At 36.0% G+C, this 27,991-nt stretch overlaps 2 protein-coding genes across 5 annotated transcripts in view; one reads left to right on the top strand and one right to left on the bottom strand.

The window, feature by feature from the left end:
* The window catches only part of ccdc146 (coiled-coil domain containing 146), a 27,826-nt gene extending 17,980 nt beyond the window's left edge, over positions 1 to 9,846 (top strand). For all 3 annotated transcript variants that reach the window (XM_048156336.1, XM_048156338.1, XM_048156337.1), the window contains exons 8-19: positions 228 to 414; positions 996 to 1,088; positions 1,218 to 1,388; positions 1,502 to 1,590; positions 1,807 to 1,971; positions 2,858 to 3,082; positions 3,191 to 3,419; positions 5,290 to 5,400; positions 5,829 to 5,966; positions 6,288 to 6,536; positions 6,872 to 7,073; positions 9,591 to 9,846. In XM_048156336.1, coding sequence (XP_048012293.1) covers positions 228 to 414; positions 996 to 1,088; positions 1,218 to 1,388; positions 1,502 to 1,590; positions 1,807 to 1,971; positions 2,858 to 3,082; positions 3,191 to 3,419; positions 5,290 to 5,400; positions 5,829 to 5,966; positions 6,288 to 6,536; positions 6,872 to 7,072 — 1,858 coding nt within the window. In that variant the 3' untranslated portion in view covers position 7,073; positions 9,591 to 9,846. The remainder of the gene's footprint in view (positions 1 to 227; positions 415 to 995; positions 1,089 to 1,217; positions 1,389 to 1,501; positions 1,591 to 1,806; positions 1,972 to 2,857; positions 3,083 to 3,190; positions 3,420 to 5,289; positions 5,401 to 5,828; positions 5,967 to 6,287; positions 6,537 to 6,871; positions 7,074 to 9,590) is intronic.
* Positions 7,840 to 27,969, bottom strand: LOC125245656 (gamma-secretase activating protein). Of its 2 annotated transcripts, XM_048156342.1 has the most exons (33): positions 27,859 to 27,969; positions 27,483 to 27,578; positions 27,308 to 27,369; positions 26,986 to 27,042; positions 26,536 to 26,605; positions 26,371 to 26,418; positions 24,147 to 24,235; positions 23,968 to 24,037; positions 23,796 to 23,845; positions 23,574 to 23,678; positions 23,399 to 23,455; positions 23,241 to 23,290; positions 23,053 to 23,132; positions 22,943 to 22,945; positions 22,619 to 22,696; positions 22,453 to 22,539; positions 22,245 to 22,337; positions 20,590 to 20,810; positions 20,444 to 20,513; positions 20,280 to 20,359; positions 20,029 to 20,109; positions 19,220 to 19,354; positions 17,797 to 17,855; positions 17,460 to 17,491; positions 16,625 to 16,686; positions 14,704 to 14,799; positions 11,767 to 11,837; positions 11,585 to 11,679; positions 10,110 to 10,229; positions 9,706 to 9,767; positions 8,813 to 8,917; positions 8,460 to 8,556; positions 7,840 to 8,358 (listed from the first exon to the last, which is right to left on the bottom strand). In XM_048156342.1, the coding sequence occupies exons 1-33, from the start codon at positions 27,881 to 27,883 to the stop codon at positions 8,258 to 8,260; spliced, it is 2,607 nt and encodes an 868-aa protein (XP_048012299.1). In that variant the 5' UTR covers positions 27,884 to 27,969; the 3' UTR covers positions 7,840 to 8,257. The 2 variants fall into 2 exon arrangements, with proteins under 2 accessions (XP_048012299.1, XP_048012300.1); XM_048156343.1 differs by lacking the exon at positions 22,943 to 22,945.
* Between the last annotated feature and the right edge of the window lie 22 nt (positions 27,970 to 27,991).

Below are 27,991 nucleotides of genomic sequence, written 5' to 3' on the forward strand. Positions count from 1 at the left end.
AATGGATTCGGATTCAAATCGGAAGGCATCCAAACTGTTTCTGAGATAAAGACCCTTCAGAAGTGCTCGTATGTAAAATATGTAACTAATGGTCCCTTTTCACATTACAAGCGGCAGTCGTCATGGTTGGGTGAACGTCTGTAGCCATGAATGGGAGGCTACATCAAAGTCATCGTCTTGTGCAAAATAACAATTTTTTTAAGTAAATCTACTGTTTTGGACTACAGGGGTCTGCTGGACATCAACATGGAGCAGACTGTTGCTGAGTGTAAGTCTCTTCATGATAAACTGGCCCGAGATACACGGCTGAAAGACAAACTTATGCAAGCCCTGAAGAGGAATGAACTGCAGCTGAAACAGGCCAGAGATGCTCTCGCTAACACTCAACAGCAGCATGAGAGGACCCAGGCTCAGGTGACCCAAAACACATTTTAGAAGCCCACATCTAGATACAATATTGTCACCCACCCAATTAATAAATATATATATTGATATTTAACATCATACTGTTAGAGGGGTTTCCTGATTTTCCATATTTTGCAACATTTGCAACAATTTCTGCAGATGCAAATATTTTGTGATGTCCTGCATTTCAGAATTTCTTTGAAATCATTTTGTTCTCACGATATGTATGGAAAGACTGATGAATCATGGTCATTTTATAAAAACAGGAACTATTAGTTCCTTTGAATTTTAAAGATTTTCATTGTGTTAGAGATGTGGCCTGGTGTGTATGACCTCCCCCTTGACTCTCTTTCACAACAAAAGGGACATTTTAATCATAGGTATTGAGCTAATATTGAGAGCATACAATTAATACTTCTTTTAAAAATTCTTTTATCATGCAGATAAATGTAGTGAAGATTCAAAGGTGATCTTTGAAAAACTTAACTAGCAGCGACCAGTTACAGGAACTAAGATGTACTTTTTACCTTTTAATCTATAGTCTATAGACACATCAATTGATTATTTCATATATGTTATTTTTTGCGCAGAGAGACACAGTCCCAGAAGGTGACAGCTTATTGCAGAGAAGAAGAGATCTGGAAAAGGAAGTGGAAAACCTACAACGCAGTTTGATTAGCAAGGTACTTTGCACATTGTGACAAGTGGCTTCAAGTTTACATAATCTATAAACTGTGTGGTGAGATTCAGTACAAAATGTGTGTGTGTACATTTGTATGTTTTCTTGCGCCTGTGTGTGTGTTTGTGAGTAGCAATCTATGGCAGGGCTGAAGGTCCAGCTGGTTCAAGAGTATATGGAGCAGGAACAGGCTTTGATTAAAGAGTCCTATCGGCGTAGAGATGAGCTTCATCACCTTCATCGTCTCGTACTTATCAAAGCAGATGAGAGAGAGCAAAAAAGCCGTGAGCTGCTTAAAGCACAGGTTAAGACCTTTATTTTATTTACCACCCAATCCAAAACAGTTACATCAGCATCACTGAATTTTTGGGAAAACTATTCCTTAATGCTTGGTGATTGATATGAATATTGTTGCAGCTTAAATATAAGCGTTCCAAACAAGATCTGCAAGGGAAAGGACTGGTTATTCAAGAGCACTTGAAACAGACTCAAGAGACCCAGTCAAGGTACTTACTGGTGATTGACATGTACTGTATAGATGGGATGAAATTTAACTAAAACACAAGCAAAATACTTTCTTTTATCTTTTTATTAAGTCCCTTTTTCCTATTATTCCAACAAAAAAATCACTCACTCTTTCAGTTGATTTAGAATGAATACACTTTGTTAGCCTATAGTGTGCTCAGTAAATGCATTCTTAAATCCAATCTTACCCTCACCAGGCTGGGTGTGTTTGCTAAGCTGTATGATGTCACCAAGGCCGAGCGGAACAAATACCTGAGCCTGATCCACATGTCAAACCAGAACTTGGAAGAGATGCAAAAGAACCTGGCTAACCTGGAAGAAAATCTTAAGACTCTGCAGTGGACTGCTATCATCAAAGACAAGTACCGTAGCTCTCGCATTATATTCCAAGTATTTATTTATTTTTTTATCTGACAACATCACACCATAATATAACAGGTAACACTACAATAAGGTTTCATTTGTTAACATTAATTAACTACATTAGTTAACATGAACTAACAAAGTACACTACATTAACAAACAGTGTTTGGCATAACATTATGTAAGTCAGAGTTAGGTAATCTGATTACTTTTTTAAGTAACGAATAAAGTAACATTATTTTCCATAAAACGTAACTAAGTAACGCAATTGGTTACTTTTTAGGGTGTAAGGTGCTGTTCATACAGAACGCGTTTTTCCATTCCAACGCGCTACTTATCCATTGTTTTTCTATGTAAACATGCGCTAGACGGACATGCAAAACCGTTGCACTCACGCCTTGTGTCTTTTGCAGCATGTTTAGTTACTTTTTAGGAGTAACGCAACATTGTAATGCATTACTACTATTACTATTATACTATTACACCTACTATTCAGCAAAATTATATAGATGAATTTATATAGATGAAATGCACTAAATTAATAATTGATGACTATAATTATTGATAACAATGGAAATAAATCAACACTGAACTGACTCAAGCTGAACAATGACACTATTTTCCTCTAGAGCTGCTGTACATCCGAAACAAACTTTGTTGCATTATTTTCCTGTTACCACTGTAAAGCTGCTTTGAAACAATCTGTATTGTAAAAAGTACCTAAATAAATAAAGGTGACTTGACTTGATTACTTTTAAAAGTAACTCTTCCTAACATTGTTAACAAAGGTTCATAATAAATGCTGTAAAAATATTTTATTTTCATCGTTAATTCATATTAGTTACTGCACCTTAAGAGATCTTGTATTGCTTGGTTTCACTTTAGGTTGCTGCAAAAGTCCAATCTACAGCACTCTCACAGCTTAAAGCTCAGAGACCATATGAAGAATGAGATCTCACGGGTGTTAAAGATTCTGCAGGAAATGTACCAGAAACGAGAGGAGCAGAAATTGAACCTTGGCAAGCTCACATACACAATCGACATGCTGGAGCAAAACCAGTTGCATATTTGCAAGAGCTATGATGCCGCCATGCAAGAACGCAACAAGCGGTGAGAGAGAGTTTAGGGAAGTTTACAGATCTATCAGGTGAATTCTTACAGTCTGGACTTGCATTTGCAACTTATCTTTGTATGTTGTATGTGTGTTTGTTTTGCCAGGGGTGTTCAGCTTGTGGAGAGAGAGCAGGAATTGTGTGTTTTCTACGAGAGACTAAATGTGCTGGTTAAAATGATTGAAAAAAGCAACCTGAAGTTACAGGACATGGAAGATGAAATCGGCAACCTGAAAATTGAGCAGAAAGAGCAAGAAAGACAGAACAACCTGCAGAAGAAACAGTTGTTAATCAAACGGGCCCTTGAGGAAGAGAACATCTTATTACAGATACAGGTACCTGCAACCCAGTTCTGAAACCACTGTGCAACCTCTATCTGGAAAACAATGAAATAAATAATAATAATAATAATAATAATGTACAGAGTAACTTCTCAGAGGGTCTGCCAACTTTTGCATGAGATGGGAGAAGCAGCCAAAGAGATGATCTGTCACAGATACATAAATAATAAAGAAGTTACAACAATATTATCACTGAGTAAACAAACACACTATACTGCAGTGGAATTTAATTAATGGTTAGATTGTATATAATATTCCAAACATTTGTTGCACTCTAAGGTGGCACACATACCCACAGATGTGTTCTCTTTACCATTTATAGTTCCTTCTCAGAGATACAATCTCAATGAGAATCTTCCTGATAGTTTTATACCCTTCTGTGTTTAATCAACACAGTCTCTTCATATCAACATCTACTACATTAGCGCAGACCAAATAAACACTTAAATATTAGATCTTGTTACTAGTTTTTGTCAGTGCTGTAGGGCTTTAAAGCCAGGGGTAAGACACTGCCAGTGCCAACTACAGTCGCAATGCCAAACTTACTATAGTTTAAGGCCATATTTCTCATTACATTTACATTTATACATCTACATATTATGGAACACACTGGAAATGTCAGATACACTAAAATTCAAATGTTTGGGGTCAGTAAGAATTTTTTGAAAGAAATTATTACATTTATTCAACAAAGACACATTAAATTGATCAAAAGTGACAGTAAAGACATAATGCACAAGTGATTTCAACTGAAATAATAAGTAATGTTTCTTAAGCATCAAATCAGCATATTAGAATGATTTCAGAAGGATCATGTGACAATATTACTGTTTTTATTTTTTTGATCAAATAAATGCAGCCTTGGTGAGAATAAGAGATTACTTTTAAAACATTAAAAAAATCTTACTGATTTCAAACCTTTGAATGGTACAAATCCATTAGAATTAAAATGGACTTTGCAGCAAATTTTACAGAGAAAGAAACTGTTTGGAGTAGCTGTGCAACACCTCAAAATGGGAGGAAATAATAGGTAAGAAATATTTTTTCTGTGTAGGTACAGACACGTGATGACCTTTCAATTCTTACTGAGTATAACAAGACGTCCTGTACTTGAACAAGTCCCTGAACAAGCAACAAGTCATCCTACTCTTCATGGAATGCCAGGGAAACTGCCAAGCAGAAACAAAAGATTAAGACTCAGACCCCAAACATTGTCTTCACCTTCCCACCAACTAAAAGATGACCTTTAACTCCAGCCCCCTTGGCCTTCATGGCAATATGCTGGTGTGTTGGCTCACATGTTGCTCTTCTTGGCTATAGTCTCTTATATCTCTCCCAGATCAAGTCCACATGGACATCTAGCTCGATGTTTCAGTCTTAACCTGCCGTGGCCTAAGAGACGTTAAAAACTTTTGTCCTAACCACAAGTTCTAGCAGCAGGCATTTTTAGATAATGATTTAAACTATAAGCAAATGATTAAGACATTGATGTTCCAGTTACATTGGCTTTATTATGTTTGAAACCATTTGGTCCCACCAAACCCCACGTCATGTTGACACCAGATGATTTCTCTGTCGTGACATAGCCGTAAGCCCCGCAATACAGTCTGTAGTGACTGAAGAGCACAATGACACATCTGCCTCCAGCCTGACGCCGTCTAACCAGCTAAATGACTCTCAGAGGGAAACAAACACACAAATAAAAAGCCAGCTTCACTCTCTGGGGTGGCCTTAACTACAGAGGATCTATATAATCAATAAATAAGACAATAAAATACATCTGTTTTCTTTATACATTCTGTACATTTGACAAATGAGTCAAATGTTTTCATGGTGTCCTGATGGCTGTTTCTATGTGCCATAGCTGTCTGAGACGAAGGACAGACAGACTAGTCTGACTAGAAGATTGCACAGAATAAGAAAACTTAGTGGAGAAGATCCGTCTCCTGAGGAGCTCATCAAGAAGATTGAACAGGTATAGATAAAACATTTGCCATCTACATAAAGGGAAATATTTGGGTTTAATTGTTTGCTTGGCAGTTCAGTATTGGTCAAGTTCAGTGAGCACAATCAAAAATATTTATTTCTGACATCTGATTTCTTATGATATAATTCCATTATTTAATAATTATATAAATATTATGTTCAATAATTATTTCAATTCTAGTTTGTTTTGTTTAATATTAGTATATACTTGTTTACCAATTTTATTGTTATAACATGAGACGATGTAGTAAATTCTCAATGTAATCTAATCTAACAGATTGTAAATGTTAATGAACTGATTAAATTAAAGTATCTTACATAAAATGACTACACAGAGTGTATTTATATGGTTAGAAAATTATGCAGTCATATACAGTAGGTAAAACATTTTTCTCGCTGGTGTGTGTCTGTGTTTAGTTCGAGGTGCAATTGGCAGATAAAGAGACTCAGCTCTTGGAAATGGAGCTTGTGTATGAGCAGGTTAAACGCCTTTCCCAGCGAATCCAAATCAAAGCTGAGAACGGTAAAGAAGACACGCTGCATCTAGCCAAGAAAGTAAGTTCATAGACACATTTACTCTAACACACAGCGCAGCAACCTGGTTGGTTTAGATCAGTCCTAGACTAGTTTTGCTTCAGGACCCAGAATTTACATTGGACATCAAGTGGTGACCAACAATAAAAAACACCTGATGCCTCAACTCCCTGCAGACCTCATTATCTCCAAAAAACATCAGATGCCCACATCAATGAAACATTGCAAGCTCTCTTGCTTTCTAACCAATCCTGCTTAACTAAACGTCAAGCATGTACTGTATTAGTGTAAACACAGAAGGTCATGTAACCAGTAGTTTTATCAAACTATTTTGTGTTTTAGGTGAATGAGCTGCAGGCTCAGATCAGGGAACGCACTAGTAAAATGATGGCAGTGGTAGCAGAGCTGTCCATGCGGCAGGCAGAGTGTATGACCCTGCAGCAGGAGATGAAAGAAAAGGAACTACAGCTGGACTTGTGTCAGAGGCGTGTGGAGCAGGGCCTGCCCCCCTCAGACAACATAGAAAACGAGTGGCTGCGTTACCTTCGAGATCAGCACAGACGGCAGGCAGATGCAGAGAAAAAAGCCAGGGTAAGCCTCCAAATGCCATCAAACAGATGCAATACACATTAAACACACACTACAGGCACAAATGACTCAAATCTTACAGTAAGCGTTTTCATGAGATTTGCCCTCATATAAACTTCTCGGTCATGATTGGTTTATGTAAATTCACCCTATACTGTTATAGGGCAATAGTGTCGGATAAGGTCTGTGCTACAGCACTGATGTCTCTGTTTCTGATAAGCCTTCAAATGATAGCTAAATCACACTTAAATTGAAATTTTTAGGTAAATATTTAAACCACAGGGCTATTAACATAATGTTTGTGTGATACGAACTTTTTCTGTGTTTATGTTTGTTAGATGGCTGAGGAAGACGAGTGGAACCAGCTTCCAAATGGTGTTTACACCACAGCTGAGCTTCGACCCAATGCTTACATCCCCACTGATGATCCTTTGCCAGTGCCAAAACACTATGGAGCCCTGGCCCCCTTTAAACCCACCGAACCTGGTGCCAACATTCGTCATATCCGCAAACCAAAATTCAAACCTATTGAGATCTAGCGTGAGTCTCACCTGCTAACTGATGATTCTTACAAATATAAAAATAAATGTCCAGATGTGCTCCCATTGCATTTCCTCAGAACTAGTGATGTTAACATAAGACTTTTTTGTCATATGGGTCTAATTTCTAAGCTTATAGCAGCCCATGCAGTGAGGCTTCTGCTGGAGGCATGCTGGGAATTCCAAAAGATTCTTTAGAGATCTGCCAGAGCTGATGGGTGGGAGAGGAGTTTAGACATGATACTATGTCTGGAGGAGCCACGCACAGCTGAATTATACAGGGAAATTTATCACAGAAACAAATTGGACATTCAATTGAATTATTTCTACTCTGATATTAAAAGTGGTTTAAAGATTCTTATTCATTTGAAGAATCACTGTGCATCCTACAGTGTATTTATAAATATATATACATATATATGCACAGGTCCCATTTCAAAATACATGGGAATATGGACACATTCTTCATTAGCCAGCTAAAAAAATGCTTAATATGCTTTGCTTAATAATTGCATGGCTAATCTTTAGCCAAATCATATGGATGGTTTTATATATTGGTATTTCACCAATCCCTGATCTAGACACAGCTCTAGCTCAGTGTGCTTTATAGAAAAGTTACCAATAACCATCTAAAGCAGCTGCAAAGCAAATACCATGCCTTAGAGGCTCAACAGCATAATTGCAAACATACAGGCAGCAATCTAAAATAACCTTTCAGGAAATTACTATCAACAAGAAGAATCTTATTTTGCAAAATGAAAAGTACAAAGAATATATGATTTTTTTATTTTTTGTTTGTCAAATATTTACAGATGAACCCACTTGACCCCATACAACATCTGGAAAAAAAAATCCCTTTATACGTCTTTTGTTGGTGCTCTTCCATCGCATGTGTATAGAAAAGTGCATAATATTCCCCATACGTATTGGCATCAGTAGAGTCAGTACGTGTCCATATGGGTACTAAAATGTGATATTTAAAGAGCAGACTGACAGCCAGAAAATGATCTTTGGTCAACAGCTTGATTTTGGGCTTCAGTTTTTAGTATGATGTCCCTAAAACTGATATTTCTTTACATTACTACAATAACTTGAATGAACCAAGCTTTGTACTTTGGCCAGGGGCAATTTTTCCCCTGATTTCCCATGTGTCTGTTTTCTTTTTCGGTTTGTACTGCGCTGTTTTTACTTGACTTCGAAGCCCAGCTTGATGAGAGTCTGCTTTAAGGCCGTCTCCTCCACAAACCTGACATCCACATTCTCCTGCTCTTCAAAAGGGTTCAGAACTGAAATACAACACCCACACGATCATTACCTTACAGTAAATGATAACATTTACTATCCCAGATCATATTTTATGATTGAACTCATATCTGAAACCACATACCTTGTTCTTCCCTGTTCGAGAGAATCTTGGCGAGGTAGTTTAGAGGCAGAAAATCAGGATAGAAACTTGACTTGCCATAGTCCAACAGTGCAGAGTCCTAAAAAAGATCATGTGTTTAGCTGGTAAACATGGGAGTATTTGCTCTGAGCAAAGAGCCAAGACCATGATTCAGATTTGCTAGAATCAAAATACATAAATTAAATTAAAAAGTCTGAACAGCAGCTGTAATATTTCATTTCAGCATCAAGTCTAATAAGCTGTTTCATCCAAGTATTAGTTTCAGTTGTTTGGCAGACATTCAAACCAATTGTATGCAGTTGTGTTTTTCTAAAAAAAAGACATCCTTTATTCACCCTGCTCTCTGAGTGTTTGTCCAAAAGAGTCCTGACGTATTCTCTGGAGATGCACGCAGAGGTGGTGGGGTGATCCCACCGCTGGCTCACTTTCTGCTCTATATGCTAATTAGAAAAACAAATTAGAAAAACTAATATCAACATCAAATGGCATTCACAACCCATTTTACTTTCATAATGTGACATTTATGATTCAAATAGAAAATTAATTAAGTTAGGTGGGATGTCAGGAATCGATTTATGATGAGCGGGAGTTCCATACCAGAATGGCACTGCCAGCACCAACCTTTGAGGAAGCTTTTTTAGATCAAAATTATTTTTGTAACCTTTATCGTTATTTGGCATTAAAATATCAACTAAATTAAAATCAATTAAAATTGTCAACATTTTAGAAAAGCTGCATTTCTAGAACTATTTGGCAATTGGTTAACATTTCCCGGCCCAGAGCAAGTTTTTATATTTTGATGAAAGATTCCAAAGAGAAATTTTGATTCTTTGGAATAGCATGCACTGTTGAATCATTCAAAATAACACTAGGAACCAAAATGTTTCTAAAACAAAGGGAAAAGTTTGGAAAGCAGAAGGGATGACTGCAATACCATGGAAGATTACAGGAAGATTAATCACCAAGCTGGAAATTGGCTTGTATTTTTCTATTACACCTGCAGCACTTTCTCACTTGGCTGCCCTAAGACTTGAAAAAAAAGACTGAAGCCCAAGCACATGCTGCGACTCAACACAACCACAAACATGCTCACATTCCTTTTCTTCTACACAGGGTAATTACTGATGTCTCTGAGAGCTGCTCCACGCTGTGACTGAAAAGTGAGGAAAAGCGAACCAGGATTTTACAAGACAATTAGTTCAAGAGAAGAGTCAAGTAGGAAAGTTACCTCTGGAAGTCTTTTCAGAATACTGAACTTCAGCTGCTCATTAGAATCACTGTTATCTAAACCTGTCATGAGGTAGATAGACAGAAAAAGTGAAAAGCACTGTAAAATTGTTCTTAAAATAAAACACTGGCTTCTAAATGACCCTTGTTCATCAATAATGATAATAATGTGTACTATTTTTTTTTTATGAAAGCACTCATTTTTATCCAAAGGCACTATTTGATTCAGATCTAACTAATTTTCTTTAGGTCAGGGGTACGTTTTTGCCTATTGGAGTCCTTAATGTGGCGACTACGAATATGCTGTAGGAAAAGTTCAAAGGTGACAGGTAAAGTCTAACTATTGTATATGTACACAATATATATAAATGGACAGCTTTAGGAACAGGATATATTCAAATGTACCTGTCATAAGTCGCGAAACAAATGGTTCTGTGAGCTGAAGAAGGCCATGGTCCACATACTGGAGAAAAGTGTGCCGTGGGAGACAACGGACTCCGAGGACACTTAATAGTGTAGAATAACCTAGGCACAAATGCAAACATAATAAACCACTTTTTTGATTTAACTAGTTTAATCAGTTATGTGAAAGATCGATTCTAATCGTCTTCCAGGCGGGTCTAAGCCCAGGCCAAAGCATTTGTGTCAAAGAGCGGATCCACCCAGACAGATCTGGCACACTTCAGATTTCAGAAACAGCTTTTTTTCCTCACTGGGTCATAGAATCTGTCAAGTCGGACACACCCAACAGCTGAACTACATTGGATTCATTGGGATTTTGGATAGATGCTCATTTGATTAATCTTGAGAGGTTTCAAATATCTTTGGCTAGGCATAGGAGAACTAAAGGTTCTGTTTTTCTCTTTTGTCATCATTAAACAAGCTAAAAGTGCCTAAACATGAAAAGAAAACACAGCAGCTCCCTTAGTATATCAAGAACATTAGCTCTGTAAAACCCAGTGAGCTGCATACCTAGATAGTAATCACTTCATTTATGCCAAAAATCTAATGCATAATCACATGTATTTTTGTAGTGAACGCAGTAAACCAAGCACAGTGGGAAAAATTGATGCAAAATTGCAGACGAGCTGCAAGAAATGTCAATTTGTCTATCCCTGCATCCAAATAGGCCTAGTTCCCAACTATATAGTATATTTAAACAGTAGGCGAAAAGTATGAATCTGACAAACAATTTCTGACAGGTTACATGAAAGTGACAACATGGCAGATGTAGTTCACCCGGATTACATTAATACTACACACATCCATACTATATAGAACAGGGGTGTCCAATCCTGCTCCTGGAGGGCCACCGTCCTGCGGTCAACGCCAGCTCAAATGAAACACACCTGAACCAGCTAATCAAGCTCTTACTAGGCATATTAGAAACTCCAGGAAGGTGTGTCAAGGCAAGTTGGAGCTAAACTCTGAAGGACAGTGGCCCTCCGTGACCAAGTTTGGACATCGCTAATGTAGATATAATATGTAAGATGCTAATATTCTTGTATTCCAGGAAATACTGGAAAGTATAAAAAAAAAAAACACAGTTAAATCTAATTGATTTTTTTTTTTTTTTGGTCCAATATTTGTGTGTTTTATGCATATTTACAATTAATAGTGTATTGTGCTTTTAGCATAGCAACATGCTAACATCAATCTCTATTGGATTCAACTGTGATTTGAGTCTCTTCATGTGAGGAGGGATATATGTAAGTTCCTGCCCATTTAGAGTGTTCCAAATAAGTCACTTATGAGGTCCAGTTAGGATTCTGTCTTAATAGGCAGCTCTTTGTGTAGATGGCAGACAAAAAGGCAGCTCACTAGGTTTTGGAACTGTTTTCTAAATGTAGTCAGATTGTCTCTGTCAGACTTCCTCTTACCTGGAGGGAGGGGGAGACAGAGCCCTTTAGTTGCTTCCAGAATGCGAAACATCACATGAAACATTGCCCACTCTTCTGAACTACCCTGCTGCTTACTAGAACAGAAACAAGAATTGAAGGCTTTAGATTCAGGCATTCAAGCTCTCTCAGTGAAGAAGTAAAACATGCATAGGTACACATACATGCAGAGCACCCAGGGGCCCAACTTCAGCTTCTGCCATACCAATTCCAGCACATGCCAGACCAGTTCCAGCTAAACAGAGAATACAGTCATATATTACTAAAAATACTTTAGACAGAAAGCATATTCAAGGGAACACCCATCCCCTATGCAACTACTAAGAATCTATGAGGATGTTTAGTGGAAATAAACTGCTGTCCTCAAATGACAGCTGTCAGAGAGTGCACTGGGCAGTCTGACTCACTTTCCCTTCCTGTTTTCATGGTGAGCACAAATTTAAGAGCACCACCCCTGCTCACTTTAGTTTCACTTGAGCAACTTCAATAACTCAATCATGTGCTTACGCTAGGCAGATCACGCATGGTTTCTCACATCCTCATGCTCACCCTGATCTGAAAACAGGAAGAACCACTAAACGTCCATCTGCTTCCCCCTCGGGTCTCCCGAATGGGTTAGATCCAGTGTCAGTTTGGTGGAAACAGATATTTAGTGCATATCTTGAACTTTTCTTCCCTTACGTAACAGAAGAGCAGCACATTATGGGGGTTTGTTCCAAAATTCCCAGCAGGAGAGAGATACGGAAGCTATGTTTTGGCAAAAGGACAAGAGTTTATCAAACACCAAGTGCAAGTTCCAAGTGCACACTACAAGATAGAAAGCCGTCACCCTTAAAGACTCATTTTAGCCAACACTTTAATATGGAAATTTTTCTTTCTGCCCAAAGTGCTTTACAAGGTGAACACAGAAAATAATACATCAGCATGAAAATAATAAATAACACTTAAAACTAATACAATCATAGGCCATCAGCCATTATTAGAAAGCCATAGAAAATCTTTATTTTTAACTTAGATTTAAAAATAGCCAGAGTCTATTAGATTAGGACAAACCACTGCAAACGCACGATCACCCCTGTGTTTAGATCTAGTTCTTGGCACAGTTAAGAGTGCAAGATCACTGGATCTAAGTGATCTAGAAGGAACATGACTTACGAGGAGGTCTGCGAGATAAGATGGCGCAAGGTTATTGATGGACTTAAAAAACATGACCAGGATTTTGAACTCAATTTTGTATTTTACAGGTAGCCAATTCAACAAGACAAGAATGGGAGTAATATGTTCATATTTTCATGTCCGTGTCAGGAGTCTAGCAGCAACATTCTGTACTAGTTGCAACCGAGCCAGAGTTGACTTGTTAATACCATAGTAGAGCGAGTTACAGTAGTCTAGGCGGGAAGATATCAGCACATGGATGATTTTCTGAGTATCGGAAAAATTTAAAAACAGCTTAACTTTCAGAATTTGACGTAAATTTAAAAAAGCAAGACCGAACCACAGTTTATTTATTTATCCATTTTAAGCTCATTGTCGATTCGGATGCCCAAGTTTTTGACACACAATCTCATATCTGGTTTGAACTGTTTAAGTTTCGTTTTAAGGATTGCTGTAGCAGATACTGACTCAAATAAAATGATTTCCTTTTTGGATTCGTTGAGATGAAAATTTACAGACATCCACTTTGTAAGATCTTGAAAACAGGTTGTCAAAGTGTCAAGAGCTTTTGCATTTCCTTTTTTGATCGGCATGTAAATTTGTGTATCGTCGGTATAGCAATGAAATGATATCCCATGTTTGTCAAAAATATCACATAATGGGAGCATATATAAAGAGAATAAGAATGGAACCCTACGGAACTCCGCAAGCAAGTTGCGCGGTAGAAGAAGTGAAATTAGTAATATAGACTGAAAAAGATCGGTTAGTCAAATAGGATATAAACCATTTTAGAACATTTCCTGCAGATCGATACAATGTTCTAGGCAGGAGCTAAGGATTGAGTGATTAACAGTATCAAACGCTGCTGTTAAATCGAGAATTAAGAGAATCACGGAATCGACAGATCGATAGATGTCATTTAATACTTTAAGAAGAGCTGTTTCGGTACTATGCTGGACTCTGAAGCCAGACTGAAATGAGAATAGAATTAATACTCAGAAAATTAAGTAATTGTGTGGAGACCACTTCTTCTAAAATTTTTGCAATAAAAGGCAGATTTGAGATAGGTCTAAAATTAGACAATATAGATAAATCTAGATTCACATTTTTCAGTTGAGGTCTGACTATTGCATGTTTTAATTGATCTGGTACAGTTCCAATGCTGAGACATTTATTTATAAAAGACAGCAGACTAGGTCCCAGCGTGTTTATAATCTGTTTAAAAAAATAAGGAGTGATCGTGTCATGAGGAGAAGCAGACAGCTGTAAGTGCTCTATAATTTCATAGAGTGAATCAAGAGTAATAGGCTCAAACTCACTCCAGATAGCTTGACAGATATGTGGTTTTCTCTAAAAGTATAAGCCAATGGAGTAATAATCTTTGATAAGTTTGCTATTTTTGTAACAAAATTATCAAGGAATTTCTCACATAGGTCTGAGGATATCTCTGTAAAGATCTGAGTTGGAGGGTTAAGGATGTCATTGATAGTAGCAAAAAGAACAGCAGGTTTATGCTGGCTTTTGGCAATGACATTTGAAAAGTATTTATGTCTAGCTAGAGCTGCCGAAGAGAGCGAATATTACTGTTATTAATCCAGGGATGAGGTTTTGATTTTATGGATTTAGATATCAATGGAGCACCTGAATCCATAACATTTGAACAAATATTACTAAATATTGTTAAATGTTCTTCAGAATTGAACAAATGCAGTGGTGAATCAAGTGATGCTGACATGCTCGCATCCTCAAAAGCTCTAATAAAATTTTTGTTGAGAACTATTCACAGGCTTAACTCAAAAAAGTGCCACAGGCTTTAGTCTTGTAGTGTGCACTTGGTTCAACATGGTTTTGTGTCAACAGAGGAGATTTGTCCCACAGTTGCCAATAGCTAACACATGTACTTCTAGAGAACTCTGGCATAATTATGTAAGAGCACAAACACATACCAGCTTTGCAGCATAATTCACCACCAGCAAATCAATCTTTTTCTTCCCCAATCGTGATAAATGTCTGTTCAAGTGTTCTCGGAGTTTGTCCACCATCTAAAAAAAAAAGTAAAATATATAAACCTTGAGAACAAAGTCAAAACTGTAATTTAAACACAAGCTTCAAAATTACAATATAATAGTATCATTAAAAGGTAATACAATGCTTTACAAATAAAGATAACTTAAAAAAAGTTAATGTACGGTCTGCTTGTCGTTATTGCCCCCCCTCCCCCCCCCCCCAAAAAAAATAGCTGACAAAAGCAAGAAACTTTGCACTGCTTATTATGTGAGTACTGATATTACACATATAATTATTTTTTAAATAAAAAACACTATAAACTAAAAATATTTGTACACTTCAATTGAAGCTGATCCATTTTAACATGTGAACACTAAAAATAAAGCCCTTAAAGAATTTATCCAATTGATGATTTCAGGAATGACTCACTTCTTTTTTGATTCATTTTAGATTTGGAGTGGGTTGTCTGTATAAAGGGGGTCGCACACCGGACGAGAAGCTCAGCACCGCGTCGCGTCTCGGGCAACTCACAGGTATCGCACACCGGCCGCGCACATTATATGCACGCGAGCTCAATTTTGAATCGACTCCTGATAGAAGAGCTGCACGATGGGTAAGTTTTAAGTCAACAGGGAAACGTTACATATGCCTATGCTTTAATATTTCGCACTGAGGTTAGTGTACATGGAAAAATGGCACAACAGAGCAAAATGAAAGAAAAGGCTACGTCTATTATACATTTTTAGACTTTATTCAAGCTGTTAAACTAAGAATGTAAAACTGATGTATCTTGCAGCACAGGGTGAAGTCAGTATGTACATTAACGATGATTTCAGAGAAATATAATATAAATTTAAATGTAAAACAATGCCTGTGGCGCGGCAGGATTTTGAACAACTTCCTGAGTCATAGCTGGGCGCCGCGGACAGGCGATGAATGTCGCCGCCGGTGTGCGTACACTCATAGAAAACAATGTGTTTGAATTTTAAAGACAACGTGACGCGGCGCGGCGCTGAGCTTCGCGTCCGGTGTGTGACCCCCTTAAGAATATTAAAGGGTTAGTTCACCCAAAAATGAAATTTCTGTCATTAATTACTCACCCTCATGTGATTCCAAACCTGTAAGACCTTCGTTCATCTTCGGAACACAAATTAAAATATTTTTGATGAAATCCGAGGGTAGGCAGCAACATCAGTGCACGTTTCAAGGCCCCGAAAGGTAGTAAAGACATCGTTTAAATAGTCCATGTGACTACAGTGGTTCTACAGTCATTCTCCTAATTGACGTAGAACCCGGAAGCGCTGCACTACAGTGTGTCGGCCAATACCAAGTTGGCATTCTTATGTAGAACCCAGAAGTGCTGCACGGTGTCTACAATGTAACCAGCATCGGAGAATGACAGAAAAGAGAAGAAATTGTTGAATAAAGTCATAATTTTTTGTTTTGTTTTTGCACACAAAAAGTATTCTCGTTGCTTCATAACATTAAGGTTGAACCACTGCAGTCACATGGACTATTTTAACAATGTCGTTACTATCTTTCTAGGCCTTGAAAGGTGCAGTGCGATTGCTGCCAATGTGTTGTTTCATCAAAAATATCTTAATTTGTGTTCCAAAGTTGAACGAAGGTCGTACGGGTTTGGGATGACATGAGGGTAAACTAACCCTTTAAATCTTGAGGACTACTGGAGTCACAAGAACATTTTAAGGGAAGTCACTCATTCTCAAGGTTTGTATAATTTTCTAGTATTGTCTGCACTTTTCCCCTATTCACTCTGATTTCAGCTGCTTTGATCTATGACATGTCAGCTTATTTTGTGTGGAGAGTAACAGCTGGACAACTGACAGGCTCACCACTCACCAGGCCCACCAGCACCCTCTGCTGTTGGTCTTCCTCCTGAAACAGTGGAACTACACGCCTATCTGAAAGGACAGAAAGAAGGTGAGTGAGGAATTGAGAGTGTAGTTTACGCAAACCTGTCATCATTTACTCACTTAATGTAATTTCAAACCCACACAGCTTTTATCCGTGGCTCTCAAATCTCAGTCACACTAGCGCACATTTAAACGCTGGACTCTTTTTCACTGTTTGCTTTTGTTGCATGGAAAAGAGCAGTGTAAACATTCTCCAAAGCATCCTCTTTTGTGTTCCACAGATGAAAGAATGTCAGATACAGGTTTGGACCAACATGAGGATCAGTAAATGATGACAGATTTTCATTCTGAATGAAATATTCCTATTTCCACTGTATTTGCAGGAACTGAAAAATAAGCTTCTTTATTCTGACTAACACGAGATAACACAGTAGATTTGTCTTGTGTGTGAGTGTGTGTTTTGTGAGGTTTGCTTAACAAAACCAGCCCAATTGCTATTCTGCTTCAACCCGCGGACTAAAAAACAACCCGTGGTAACAGTGTAAAAGTAGCCCACCGGAGTAGGGAGGTACTGTAATCAGTCTTACATAACACTATGGAATTCCTCTTCCCATTTCCCACATATTTAACAAGGATCTTGATTAACTACACACAAACCTGGAGAACGATTACATTCAAACCAGAGAATGTGACCCTGAAACTCAAATCACTGGGACTTTCCGTGAAAGTCTGAAATGTTTCCAGGATTTTATCAGGGAATAATAATCTAACAGTTGTCCTTTCGTTGACACGACTGGCCATTTTAAAAATGTTTCACTTACCTAAACGCCAGGTGTCCACCATGGACAGAACTCTGCACATAAGAAACAAACAGAAAAAGAGAATTAAATTACATCAAGCTGCATTTCATTTGCCTCACCTCTGGGTCTCATCAAACACCAAACACACTCAGCTCACATAGATAAGTTATAAAAAAGCTATTTCTGGAGCTCATTATACACAGGACATTTATTAGATGTACTAAAAAAAAGTCTTGTATTAATTGGTTCAGCTATTTATATAAGGGTTACTCTGTTTTGAAATGTAACATGCTCTTCTTGCACACTCCATGCACACTCACGCACACATAGCATTTGGTACATGCTGAACTCCACCCACTTTTTTGTGTTTTCCTCAATCTGGCGATAAGAGCGGGGAGATTTCTTCTTCTCCATGTTCTGCAGCAATAACAAAATTGGATATTATAAAACATAAAACAGAATTCTAGTATAGTCCTAAGTTCTGACTAGTCAATATAGGCAATATGTGACCCTGGACCACAAAACCAGTCATAAGTCACATGGGTATATTTGTAGCAATAGTTAACATAGCTAACAAAACATTGTAGGGGTCAAAATTATTGTTTTTTTGTTTGTTTTTTTAAATTTTATGCCAAAAATTATTAGGATATTAAGTAAAAATCATGTTTCATGAAGATATTTTGTAAATTTCCTATCCTAAATATATCAAAAATGTATTTTTGTGAGTGGATATGCATTGCTAAGGACTTCATTTGGACAACTTTAAAAGGCGATTTTCTTAATATTATGATTTTTTTTACACCCTCAGATTCCAGATTTTCAAATAGTTGAATCTCGGCCAAACCATGCATCAATGGAAAGTTTATGTATTCAGCTTTCAGATGATGTATAAATATCAATTTCAAAACATTGACCCTTGTGACTGGTTTTGTGGTCCAGAGTCACATATGTCTTTTTTACAATAAGGACAGCACCAAATGAGTTTACTTAATGATATAATGTTCATTGAAAAATATTACTTATCAAAAATGTATATTTATGACAATATAAAAATAAAATATACACTGTTATGCATTTATAAAAATGTATAATTTATATTATATTCAATATATTATAACTAGGGCAGACAATAAATTAAGAATAATTAATTTTGTTGTCAAAATTAAACAAATAAATCAAATATAAATGAAATATAAATCAAAATCATGTAATTATTGGGTTCTGCAATTTGTTTGAATTATATATTTTTCAAACATATATTTCTCAAACATTCATGCAAACAATGCGGTAATTCAATAATAATAAAACAACTTTCTCAATATAGCCATAATTTTAAGATGTTTTTTTGGCCGTCTTCAGCTGTTGTTCACATTTCCAGTGAATGACAGGATTTCACCCGTGGGTAATATTTCACTTTTTGAGCTTCACCGATGATTACATTTTGCATGAATTCAAATGGCTTTTGTTAAAATTCCCATCTGGGTTTGATTTTTTTAAAATAAATTATCTGTAAAGAATGTCTTTCTCCATTTACATGCTCCACTAGGGATTTTTGTGAAAGTGTGTGTGTGTGTGTGTGTGTGTGTGTGTGTGTAATGGATGCTTGTGCTATTGCTCCAATCAGTTTTTAGAAATCACACAGAAGAGAATAAAACTTTTTGACCAAACAGAATAAACATTTAAAAAAAATGTATTTATGTTTAACAGATTCTGGGACATTTCAGCTGCTTTCAAATGCTTTGTGTAAGTCCTGATGCGTAATGTATGGTATTAATGCTCACCATAGCAGCCTGAAATCTGATCCAGTCCTCCTTAATCAGAGTGGTCCTGAAGCGTGGGCTTGGGACCGCCTCAAAGTACCTCATCCTTTCCAAAACATGCTGTAGCTCCTCCCAGTAACCCTGCAGGCTTTTAGCCTTCAACCCATCATAACCACCATAGTCATTACAACAATAATAAAATACACGTACAACATTATCTCAAAAGAAGATTTGCAAATAAGACTTTTCATAGATAAAGTAGATATAAGTGTTTCTTTTTGGCAAATGAAGTTATGTCTTGAGAATCGATCTGGACTGAAGCCCTGGCAAATGTTTAGGGGGGTTGCACAATTTAATTCTGATTTAACAACCATCATTTTTTGGGGTTATAGCTGACAGTTGAAATCTATTTCACAACTCAAACATTTCCTGTTGATGTGTTTCTTTCTAACACCTCTCCCAAGCAGATTTAATTAATTAGATATGGATTCCCTTTTGTCTGCACTAGCACTGATCTGAGACTCTCCTGCCACCTAGTGTTAAGTTAGTAAACTGCTGCTCTTCAAGTTTTTGTCAGTCCATTTTACCTCTGTAATGTTAGATACGTTAATTGTGTACAATATGCTCAGGTATTAAAATAAACACAATTTTTAAATTGTGATCAGTGATCATAATCTTGACAGCTAAATTAAATTAAATGCATAAACACATCCGTCACATCTGTTTGAAATGCTGTCTGATTTTAAACATGTTGTCCTGTTCATCATGCAAAGAATATTTTATGAAATATACTAATGCGTGTGGACTATAGACTAGAGAGTATCTCTTACCTTCCCTTTGATTATTGCTTGACAGAGCAGTTCAGGGGTGCATTTCACCCCAGGGATTGCTGTCAGAGCTACAGGAAGCTCCTAGAAATGCAAATGACACAAATGAAAAAAAGGAACATAAGATTAACATTATATTAAACAGACAGAAATCACAGAGATATTTTAGAATAAGTCATGTAAAAGCTTTTTATGAGGGGAAAAGTACTGAGTGCACCTTTGAAATAATAAAAAAAGTACAGTACATAGTTTACCTTTTTCTCAAGCACACAAGAGTATGGCAATAACTTATCTAGGCTCACACACTGCTGGTAGCTTATTCTGTAAAGGGAAGCTGAAATGAGAGTTATACAGTTATTTATAATACTAGTTTAGCATGCAAAAGAGACATAGACCACATGAACACACATGCACTCACCTAGAATGAACTCCTGAATCTGATCAAAAGCATCAAAGCTCATGATATTCTCACTGATCCAGTTTATAATCTGGGCCGAAAGATAAATAAGAATGACACGTGTGTTTCCAGCACATATCCTAATTAAAAATCTCTTTCTCTCTCACCTTGAGCTCTATCACAGGATTTGGCTGCAGGTAGACCAGCATGCAGTGCAGGGCAGCGAGCTGCTGGGCTTCAGGCCTGTCTGAACTGAGAAGCTCAAGCAGGAAGTCAGGGTTAAGGTCCATGGTGTACATCCTGCCAGCTCGGGCATCAAGGAGCCTGCTGCCAGACATACTTACAACCTCACTGCCCAAACCCAGTGCTTCAATATGAGCATCTGCCCCTGTGAGAGAGCACAGAGTAAGGTAATACACACAGAAAACACACAAAATACAGGTGAATGGATCAATAATGCAATATTAGTTTAAGCAAATGTATCAAAGGCATATTATATTACAGTTAAAATCACCCCAAATAAGTTAAATATAGAATTTATATCAGCCAGCCCTGATAAGTCTAACATTCATAACACAAAATCAAATTCACAAATGAAACTAGTAATGTAAATAGCTAAATTATAACTGGTTTTAACCAAATGATGCAAAAGTGAAAATATCAGAAATTCCAAAATAATACTGGAATAGTTCAAATGAAAACAAAACAAAACCTACTGAAAACAAAAAAACAAAACAGAACCCAAAACAAACAAAAACACTAAATAAAACAAAAAACAAAACTCAACACTGAACAAAACACAAAACAAAAACACTAAACAAAGCAAAAACAAAAGAACACAAAAGAACAAAAAACAACACAAAATCCAAAACAAACAAAAACACTAAACAAAGCAAAAACGAAAAAAAAAAGACAAACCCTAACAAAACACAACACAAAACAAAAACACTAAACAAAACAAAAAACTAACCGTAACAAAAAAACAAGTAAACAAACAATTTTTGATTTTTATTATGTTTGCATTTTACTTTCGTTTTGTTGTTTGTTTATTTTGAATAAGTAATGAAGAGTAATGTAATTATGGCTATTTTGCAAGTTCTTTACCAACCTACAATTCACCCAAAAGGCCTGTAGGTGGCACAACGACTTAATTTAACCAACTATGATAACTTCGTTAGATGGTAAATCAATACAAAACATGGTTTTGGTGAGCGCTTTGTAATATGTATTCACATTAGATTTTAAAGCAACAAAATTCGTTTGCAATAAGACAAACCAGATTCAAATTGCCCGGCAAATTTGTAAAGCAAAGAAAAATCATTTCTAGCTGATCAACATTATGAAAACTGGTGAAACCTTTAGGAACTTCAAAAGATAAAACAGCGAAACTCCTAATATTACTTCCAATATTTCCAAATTATGTTAATTTTCATAGAGTGGGCCAATATCGTGACGATTATTTAAAATCAATCGGGAGAAGCAGATATCGTTATCGTGATTAAAATACAATTAATCGTGCAGCCCTAATTTAATTTAATTTGACTTGACATTTGATATTCAACAGTATTCTTGACATTTATTCAACAGTGCTTTTGATCTGCCTGCATTGACACTATTCTTTAAAAGGAAAATTATATACCAATTATCAATGTAAAGCTGCTTTGACACAATCTGCATTGTAAAAAGCGCTATATAAATAAGGGTGACTTGACTTGACTTTACTTGAATATTATTAAAGTTATATTTAATGTTTGCCGGTTCCCGGCTACTTCTTCCCGTATCATCTAACATTACTACAATATATATATATATCAGGCTTTACCTGACAGGAAAAGACTGTAGCAGAGCAGGTCTTGTTGTCTGCAGTTGATCAGGTGCAGGAAATGACCAGCCAAGTACACCACTATATAATAATCTGAAACAAATAAATCATCACAACTGAGAAGATGACCCATGACACTATTTCAGATCAATGACTTTCTATCTTTAAATGAAAGTATGAGAATTGCAGTGATAATGGCTGCACTGACCCAGATGAATGAAGATAGGATGGATGGTTGGCAAATTAGCAGGTGCAGAGCCTTTCTCCAGAGATACAGTGAACGTCTTACTGCAACCTATCAAAGAGAGTCAAATTAATCCTTTATATAATGATCTATGTAAATGCTTACATCACTGTAGCATGATGTTTTGTACCTCTGTGCACAAATGCGATAGTGTATGTGGCGTCCTTATGCCAGCGCACCGGATGGCTGTAGCATACACACATGGTTCCTTTCAAAGAGATTCAGAACAGCAACTTACATCAGTTGAAATCAAATAAATTAATTGTCACACAAATCTGAAGCCAATACAGCTAAAATGCAGATCAGCAGAAATCATGTCAGCGATTTACAGCATTTTGGCAATTAACTGTAGGCAATATCGGGAACTGATTATATGCCAGCTTTTATCAACAAAGTGAAGCATCTTTATGATTATGTCAATATTGGCGAAAAAGCTGAGGAAATATAAACTTACTCTCTATCCCATGATAAATTAGAAAAGTGAAAAAACACAAGTAAATATGGAGTAAATGTTTCAGTATTTCTCAGTATGATTTTGTGTAGAGCACATGCTAAGTAACTTGCCTGTTGGGCTGGTGAACACCTCTAACCTGAGACCCTCATCCTTCAGGTTCTGATAATGATCGTACCCAAAGTTAACAAACCTGTACAAACAACAGACACTGCTTAATTCTGTTTACATGGGGTTGTCACCATCATATGATTCTGTTTTTATGTTTTACATGTATTTAACTGCAAATTAAGTCACTGACCTCACAGAAGTGGCAGAAGAAATTTTAGGCATCTCCAATGGAAGCTCAAACTGTTGCACATACAAGCATTTGTTTTTTTAATTTAATCACTTCCTCTAAATATTATTAAAATAAAGCAGTAAAAAATCTGACACCACCAAGTGCGCAAAAATGTTTACCATGATCTCAAAGTTGCGATCGGGGAAAAACTGTACACACTTCAGTGTGTGTTTATCCTATAGGGTAGAAAAAAGGGCTTACACATACTGGAAAAATGTACATTTCTTTTTCAAAACGCAAAGAAGAAAATGAATGCGAGTAAAACTAAAAAAGTGAACTGAAAGACTTTCTGACCCGTGCAGTGAGGTAGAAGAGTCTTTGAGTGTCCGAGTCCCACTGAACCCAACTGAAATCCTCAGCCACTCTCTCTCTGCTCAGACGCTCAGGATTCTGCATTACCTGTTTAAACCAGCACAAGTACATGTGTTTCCTCAATGCATATGAGTATCATTTGATCATTATAAATCCTTATATCATGAATATAATTTCCACAGCATGTCACATAGCAGGCCTTACCACCCTGTAGCCCTCCTGCCTCGTCAGAGCTATGTGGTACTGATCAACATCTGCAGAAAAAAAGTAACCATTCATGATAAATTAAAATATATTTAAACTAGTAGCTTGAACAAAATATGGTATATATAGAGCAATGCATAAAGCACACTGATGGTATTTCCACAATACATACAGCCATCTTCTGCCGCCAACAGCAAATGACTCTCTAGTACGGTGGTCCGGCATGTCTTAGGATAAAGAAACTAGAAAGGGGTCATGGGGAAAATAAGACAATTTCAAAGTGATCAACACTGGATAAGGAATTCTGTAATGTTTTTTCATCACCAGCTTCACATGACAGCTGTTTATTACCTGCACTTTGACCTTGCAATCCACTGCTTTCAGGACCTTTGTGTTGTTGATTGGGTGTATTTCAATGAGAAGTGTTAAACATTTTGACACTAAAGTAGAAAGAAATCATAATGTCAGGAGTTAAAGGATAATCTGAACAGCGTGACTGTCAATATCTTTGCACATTTAACTGCACCTTGATTTCAGTAGTTTTATCCTGCTAAACTCCTTTATATACAGTACATTTAGATTATCTGTTTTTTGGCTGCACTTTTATTTTCAACTGTGCACCAAAAGTTACATAATGTACCTTTAAGTCCCGTCCTCACCTAGGATGATAACTATAATGATAATAATTTGCTTACTGTAGAATAAACAAAACGATATTGTGTGTTGGTGTGGACACTAATATAGTTACGGTTATAGTTATCATTCTTAGTGTTAATGGGCCTCTAGGCATTCAATTAAACTGCCTGTATGTATATGGTGAAAGAATTCGCATTTCTTTAAGACACAAATGACAAATCCTTATGCCACATTTATTTTATAAACATTACTATAATGTTACCACAGCAACCAATAAGGGAAGTGAAAAAAAATTTGTATAAAACTGCAAAGAAGCCTCTTCTTCCTCAAATGGTCCAACCATAAAAATATTTCAGAAACAGGAACTTGTGATAATCATGACATGGTGTCAAATAAAACCATGTTAAATTGCAACTAATAACTGAAAAATTACGATATTGTGGTGTTCAGTTAAATTTATTCAATAGCCTATTTGAATAAATACAGTTTCTTCATGTCTCACAGATGGCAATTATTATTATTATCATTATTATTAATTAATTAATTAATTAATTAATTAATTAAAGGCCCAACACAGGGCCTGACACTTACATTTTTCCCAACTAGCACATGTGCACATAAAAAAACTTTAGGGTAAAGTTAAATGCAAAATGAGCAAAAATAATGAATTTATTAGAATATAAAAAAATACTTTTTTAAGTATTTCTGCTTTAAACTGTATTTAATAATTATGTAATTATTTGCAGGCCTAATTTAAACTGTGAAAACTGTGTGTGCATTATGGAGAAATTATAAATGGATAAATAAATACATTTAATCAATTAATTTAAAGAAAGGAATAAATAACTCAACAAAACAAATATAATTAAATTCTAATAAAGTAATCCTAATTTTTTTTTAATTTAAATTAAAATTAATTTAAAATTTAAATTAATTTTTTTTAATAATAAATTAAAATTTTATTTATTATTTTATTTTTAAATGTATGTATGTATGTATGTGTGTATATATATATTATATATATATATATACACACACACACACACACACACACACACACATATATATATATATATATATATATATACACACACACACACACACACACACACACATATATATATATATATATATATATACACACACACACACACACAGTATTTGTTTTTGTAATGTTGCTGTTTTCTAAATTTACTTAATTTTAAGTAAATATGTTTTAAAATCATAAGATGTGATTTTGTTTTATTCAGCGTTACTCTCAGCAAACACTAACAGGTACATTAGTGTTAGTATTTTGAAGTATTAACTGTCCATACATTGCACTTTAAAAGAATCTGTTGAGGCTCTTGTTGATGAATAGTATATATTTTTTGGAATATATATTTTCTTTGTATCTGTCAAAATAGTACAAGATTATCCTACAATATATGTGACATCAAATAAGGGTTAGCACAAAAGTAATCTAAATGTAATCCAAAAGTAGTCAGATTACGTTACCAAAAATCTAAGAGATTATATTACTGATTACAATTTTTGTCATGTAATTTATATATATATATATATATATATATATATATATATATATATATATAAAAAAGGTATATATATATATATATATATATATATATATATATATATATATATATATATATATATATATATAAAGGTATATACATATATATATCACATCAGACTACGCAATTCCTGTTTTTTCATCCCCAAATTTAAAGCCTCTTAAAATGATAATTAAAACACTTGTAATAACATTTAAGATATTTAAGACTTTATATGACCTTGCATTTCATAAAACTTGACTTTTATTATTCACACACATCAAATTTAAGTAGCAAATGCGAGTGAAACACTCACACTGTCGAGACCTGCCATAAATAACAATTAAAACAGTAAATAATATATTGTTATAAATTATGTTCTGTACCTGGTTTAAAGCGCCCTTCTCCCTGTGTGGACTGAGATAGACTGACCGCTAACACAAAAGAAGCTCACATTAGTAATCACCTTCTCAAAACCAAAAGTTCATAATGATGCACCAAGTTAAACGCTACCACCAACACAATGATGAATGCGTCTACTGCGTTCTTACCAAGGAGTGTTTCTTCTTTATTTAAAGAGCAGCTGCTGACACACACTTGCTTGTCAAAAGTGTAGAGGAGCTGTGAACACAAGAGGCACACGTGTGTGTTAGACAATCCTTCCTTAGTTTCAGTCATGAAAACTGGAATAAATGCACATTTCTCACATTTTTAATACATCGGAGGGCAGGTTGCATAAACTGTTAAGACTAGTCTTACAAGTTAGTCTTAATTTTTTTTTCTTTAAAACAGTCAGTTACATAAAATGTAGTTTGGTCTAATTTGATACCGAAAAGTAAAACTGTTGGTCATACTTGACATAATGGCTATGTTTATGCAATTGGCCCCAGAGTTTTCATATTACACTGTACATTTATATTCAGTTTATAATCATTTGTATGGTTGGAGTTACATTTTCACAGGCCCAAAGTTCATCTCCAACATAGTTACCCATTCTGTACCTTATTCTCTGTACTGTAAGGATCATATTTTCCGATTCTTGTAGTTCCTGTTGCCCCCTAAACATATGATTGGGAAATCATTAAGTTAAAAATAGCATTTAAAAAAAGAGCAAAAATTATAATAGGAATTTAACACAGTCACATCTATTCAGTGTGCATGTATGCTATGTACTACAGTGTCTATTGTATGTATGGCATGCAGTGCTCGTTTGCTATTGAGTGGCGACAGATTGTGCGCGCGTCACTTGCGCTGCTATGAATGGAACGTCGCGCGCATGACCTGTCAAATTAAAGTGACACATGAATCTGAAGCCAAACTTACTCTCCAAGAGTACACGAGTCCTCCATCTCTCTCCACACTCAGAATGCGAGGCTCAAGAACACCTGCACACATTTAAAACAAGAACATAGTCTGAAGAACGCCTCAGCAATATAATTATAATAATATATTTATATGCTATTATTGTTGCGTATTATAAATAAATAAACACGCTTACCTATATTCGCTCTGTCCTCTTTCGCCAAAATGCTTGACACAACATCTTTTTGAGTATCGAAAGTGGGGTTTAATCTCAACATGTGTGTGACTTGTCCTGCACAGATTTAGCAGAAAGCAAGTACACTAGACCCGAGATTGAGGAAGTGACCTGATTTCACGCTTCAGCAGACAGATAAACTTTCTGACTGAACACATTGAGAACTAGAAATATTACATGTATTAATATCGCTCCAGTTTATCGACGTGCCGAACACAGACAGTACGCTGAACATCAATAGACATCTGTTAATTCTTGAACGGTTCTTTAAAATGAATCGGTTCAACTGAATCGAACTTTAGGAGTTGGAAACGATCGAGCTGACTTGCCCTATTACCTAAAATAACGTTGAGATCAATCATATTCGACTCGAAATGAAGCGAAAGTCCGTGAATCTGCCGATCCCGACATCACTCGCGGTGTTTACTGAAGCTCTGCCATGAGCACATAGGCGGATCCCAAACACTGCT

The sequence above is a fragment of the Megalobrama amblycephala genome, linkage group LG14, assembly GCF_018812025.1.
Source record: "Megalobrama amblycephala isolate DHTTF-2021 linkage group LG14, ASM1881202v1, whole genome shotgun sequence".
NCBI classification, from domain to species: Eukaryota; Metazoa; Chordata; class Actinopteri; order Cypriniformes; family Xenocyprididae; genus Megalobrama; species Megalobrama amblycephala.

Coding starts and splice junctions, on each gene's coding strand:
- LOC125245656 (XM_048156342.1), bottom strand. CDS start 27,883: ATGATTGATCTCAACGTTATTTTAG. Junction 24,236..26,370: donor AGAAGGGCGCTTTAAACCAG/GTACAGAACATA, acceptor TTTCTACTTTAG/TGTCAAAATGTTTAACACTT. Junction 23,456..23,573: donor TCTTCTACCTCACTGCACGG/GTCAGAAAGTCT, acceptor TCTACCCTATAG/GATAAACACACACTGAAGTG.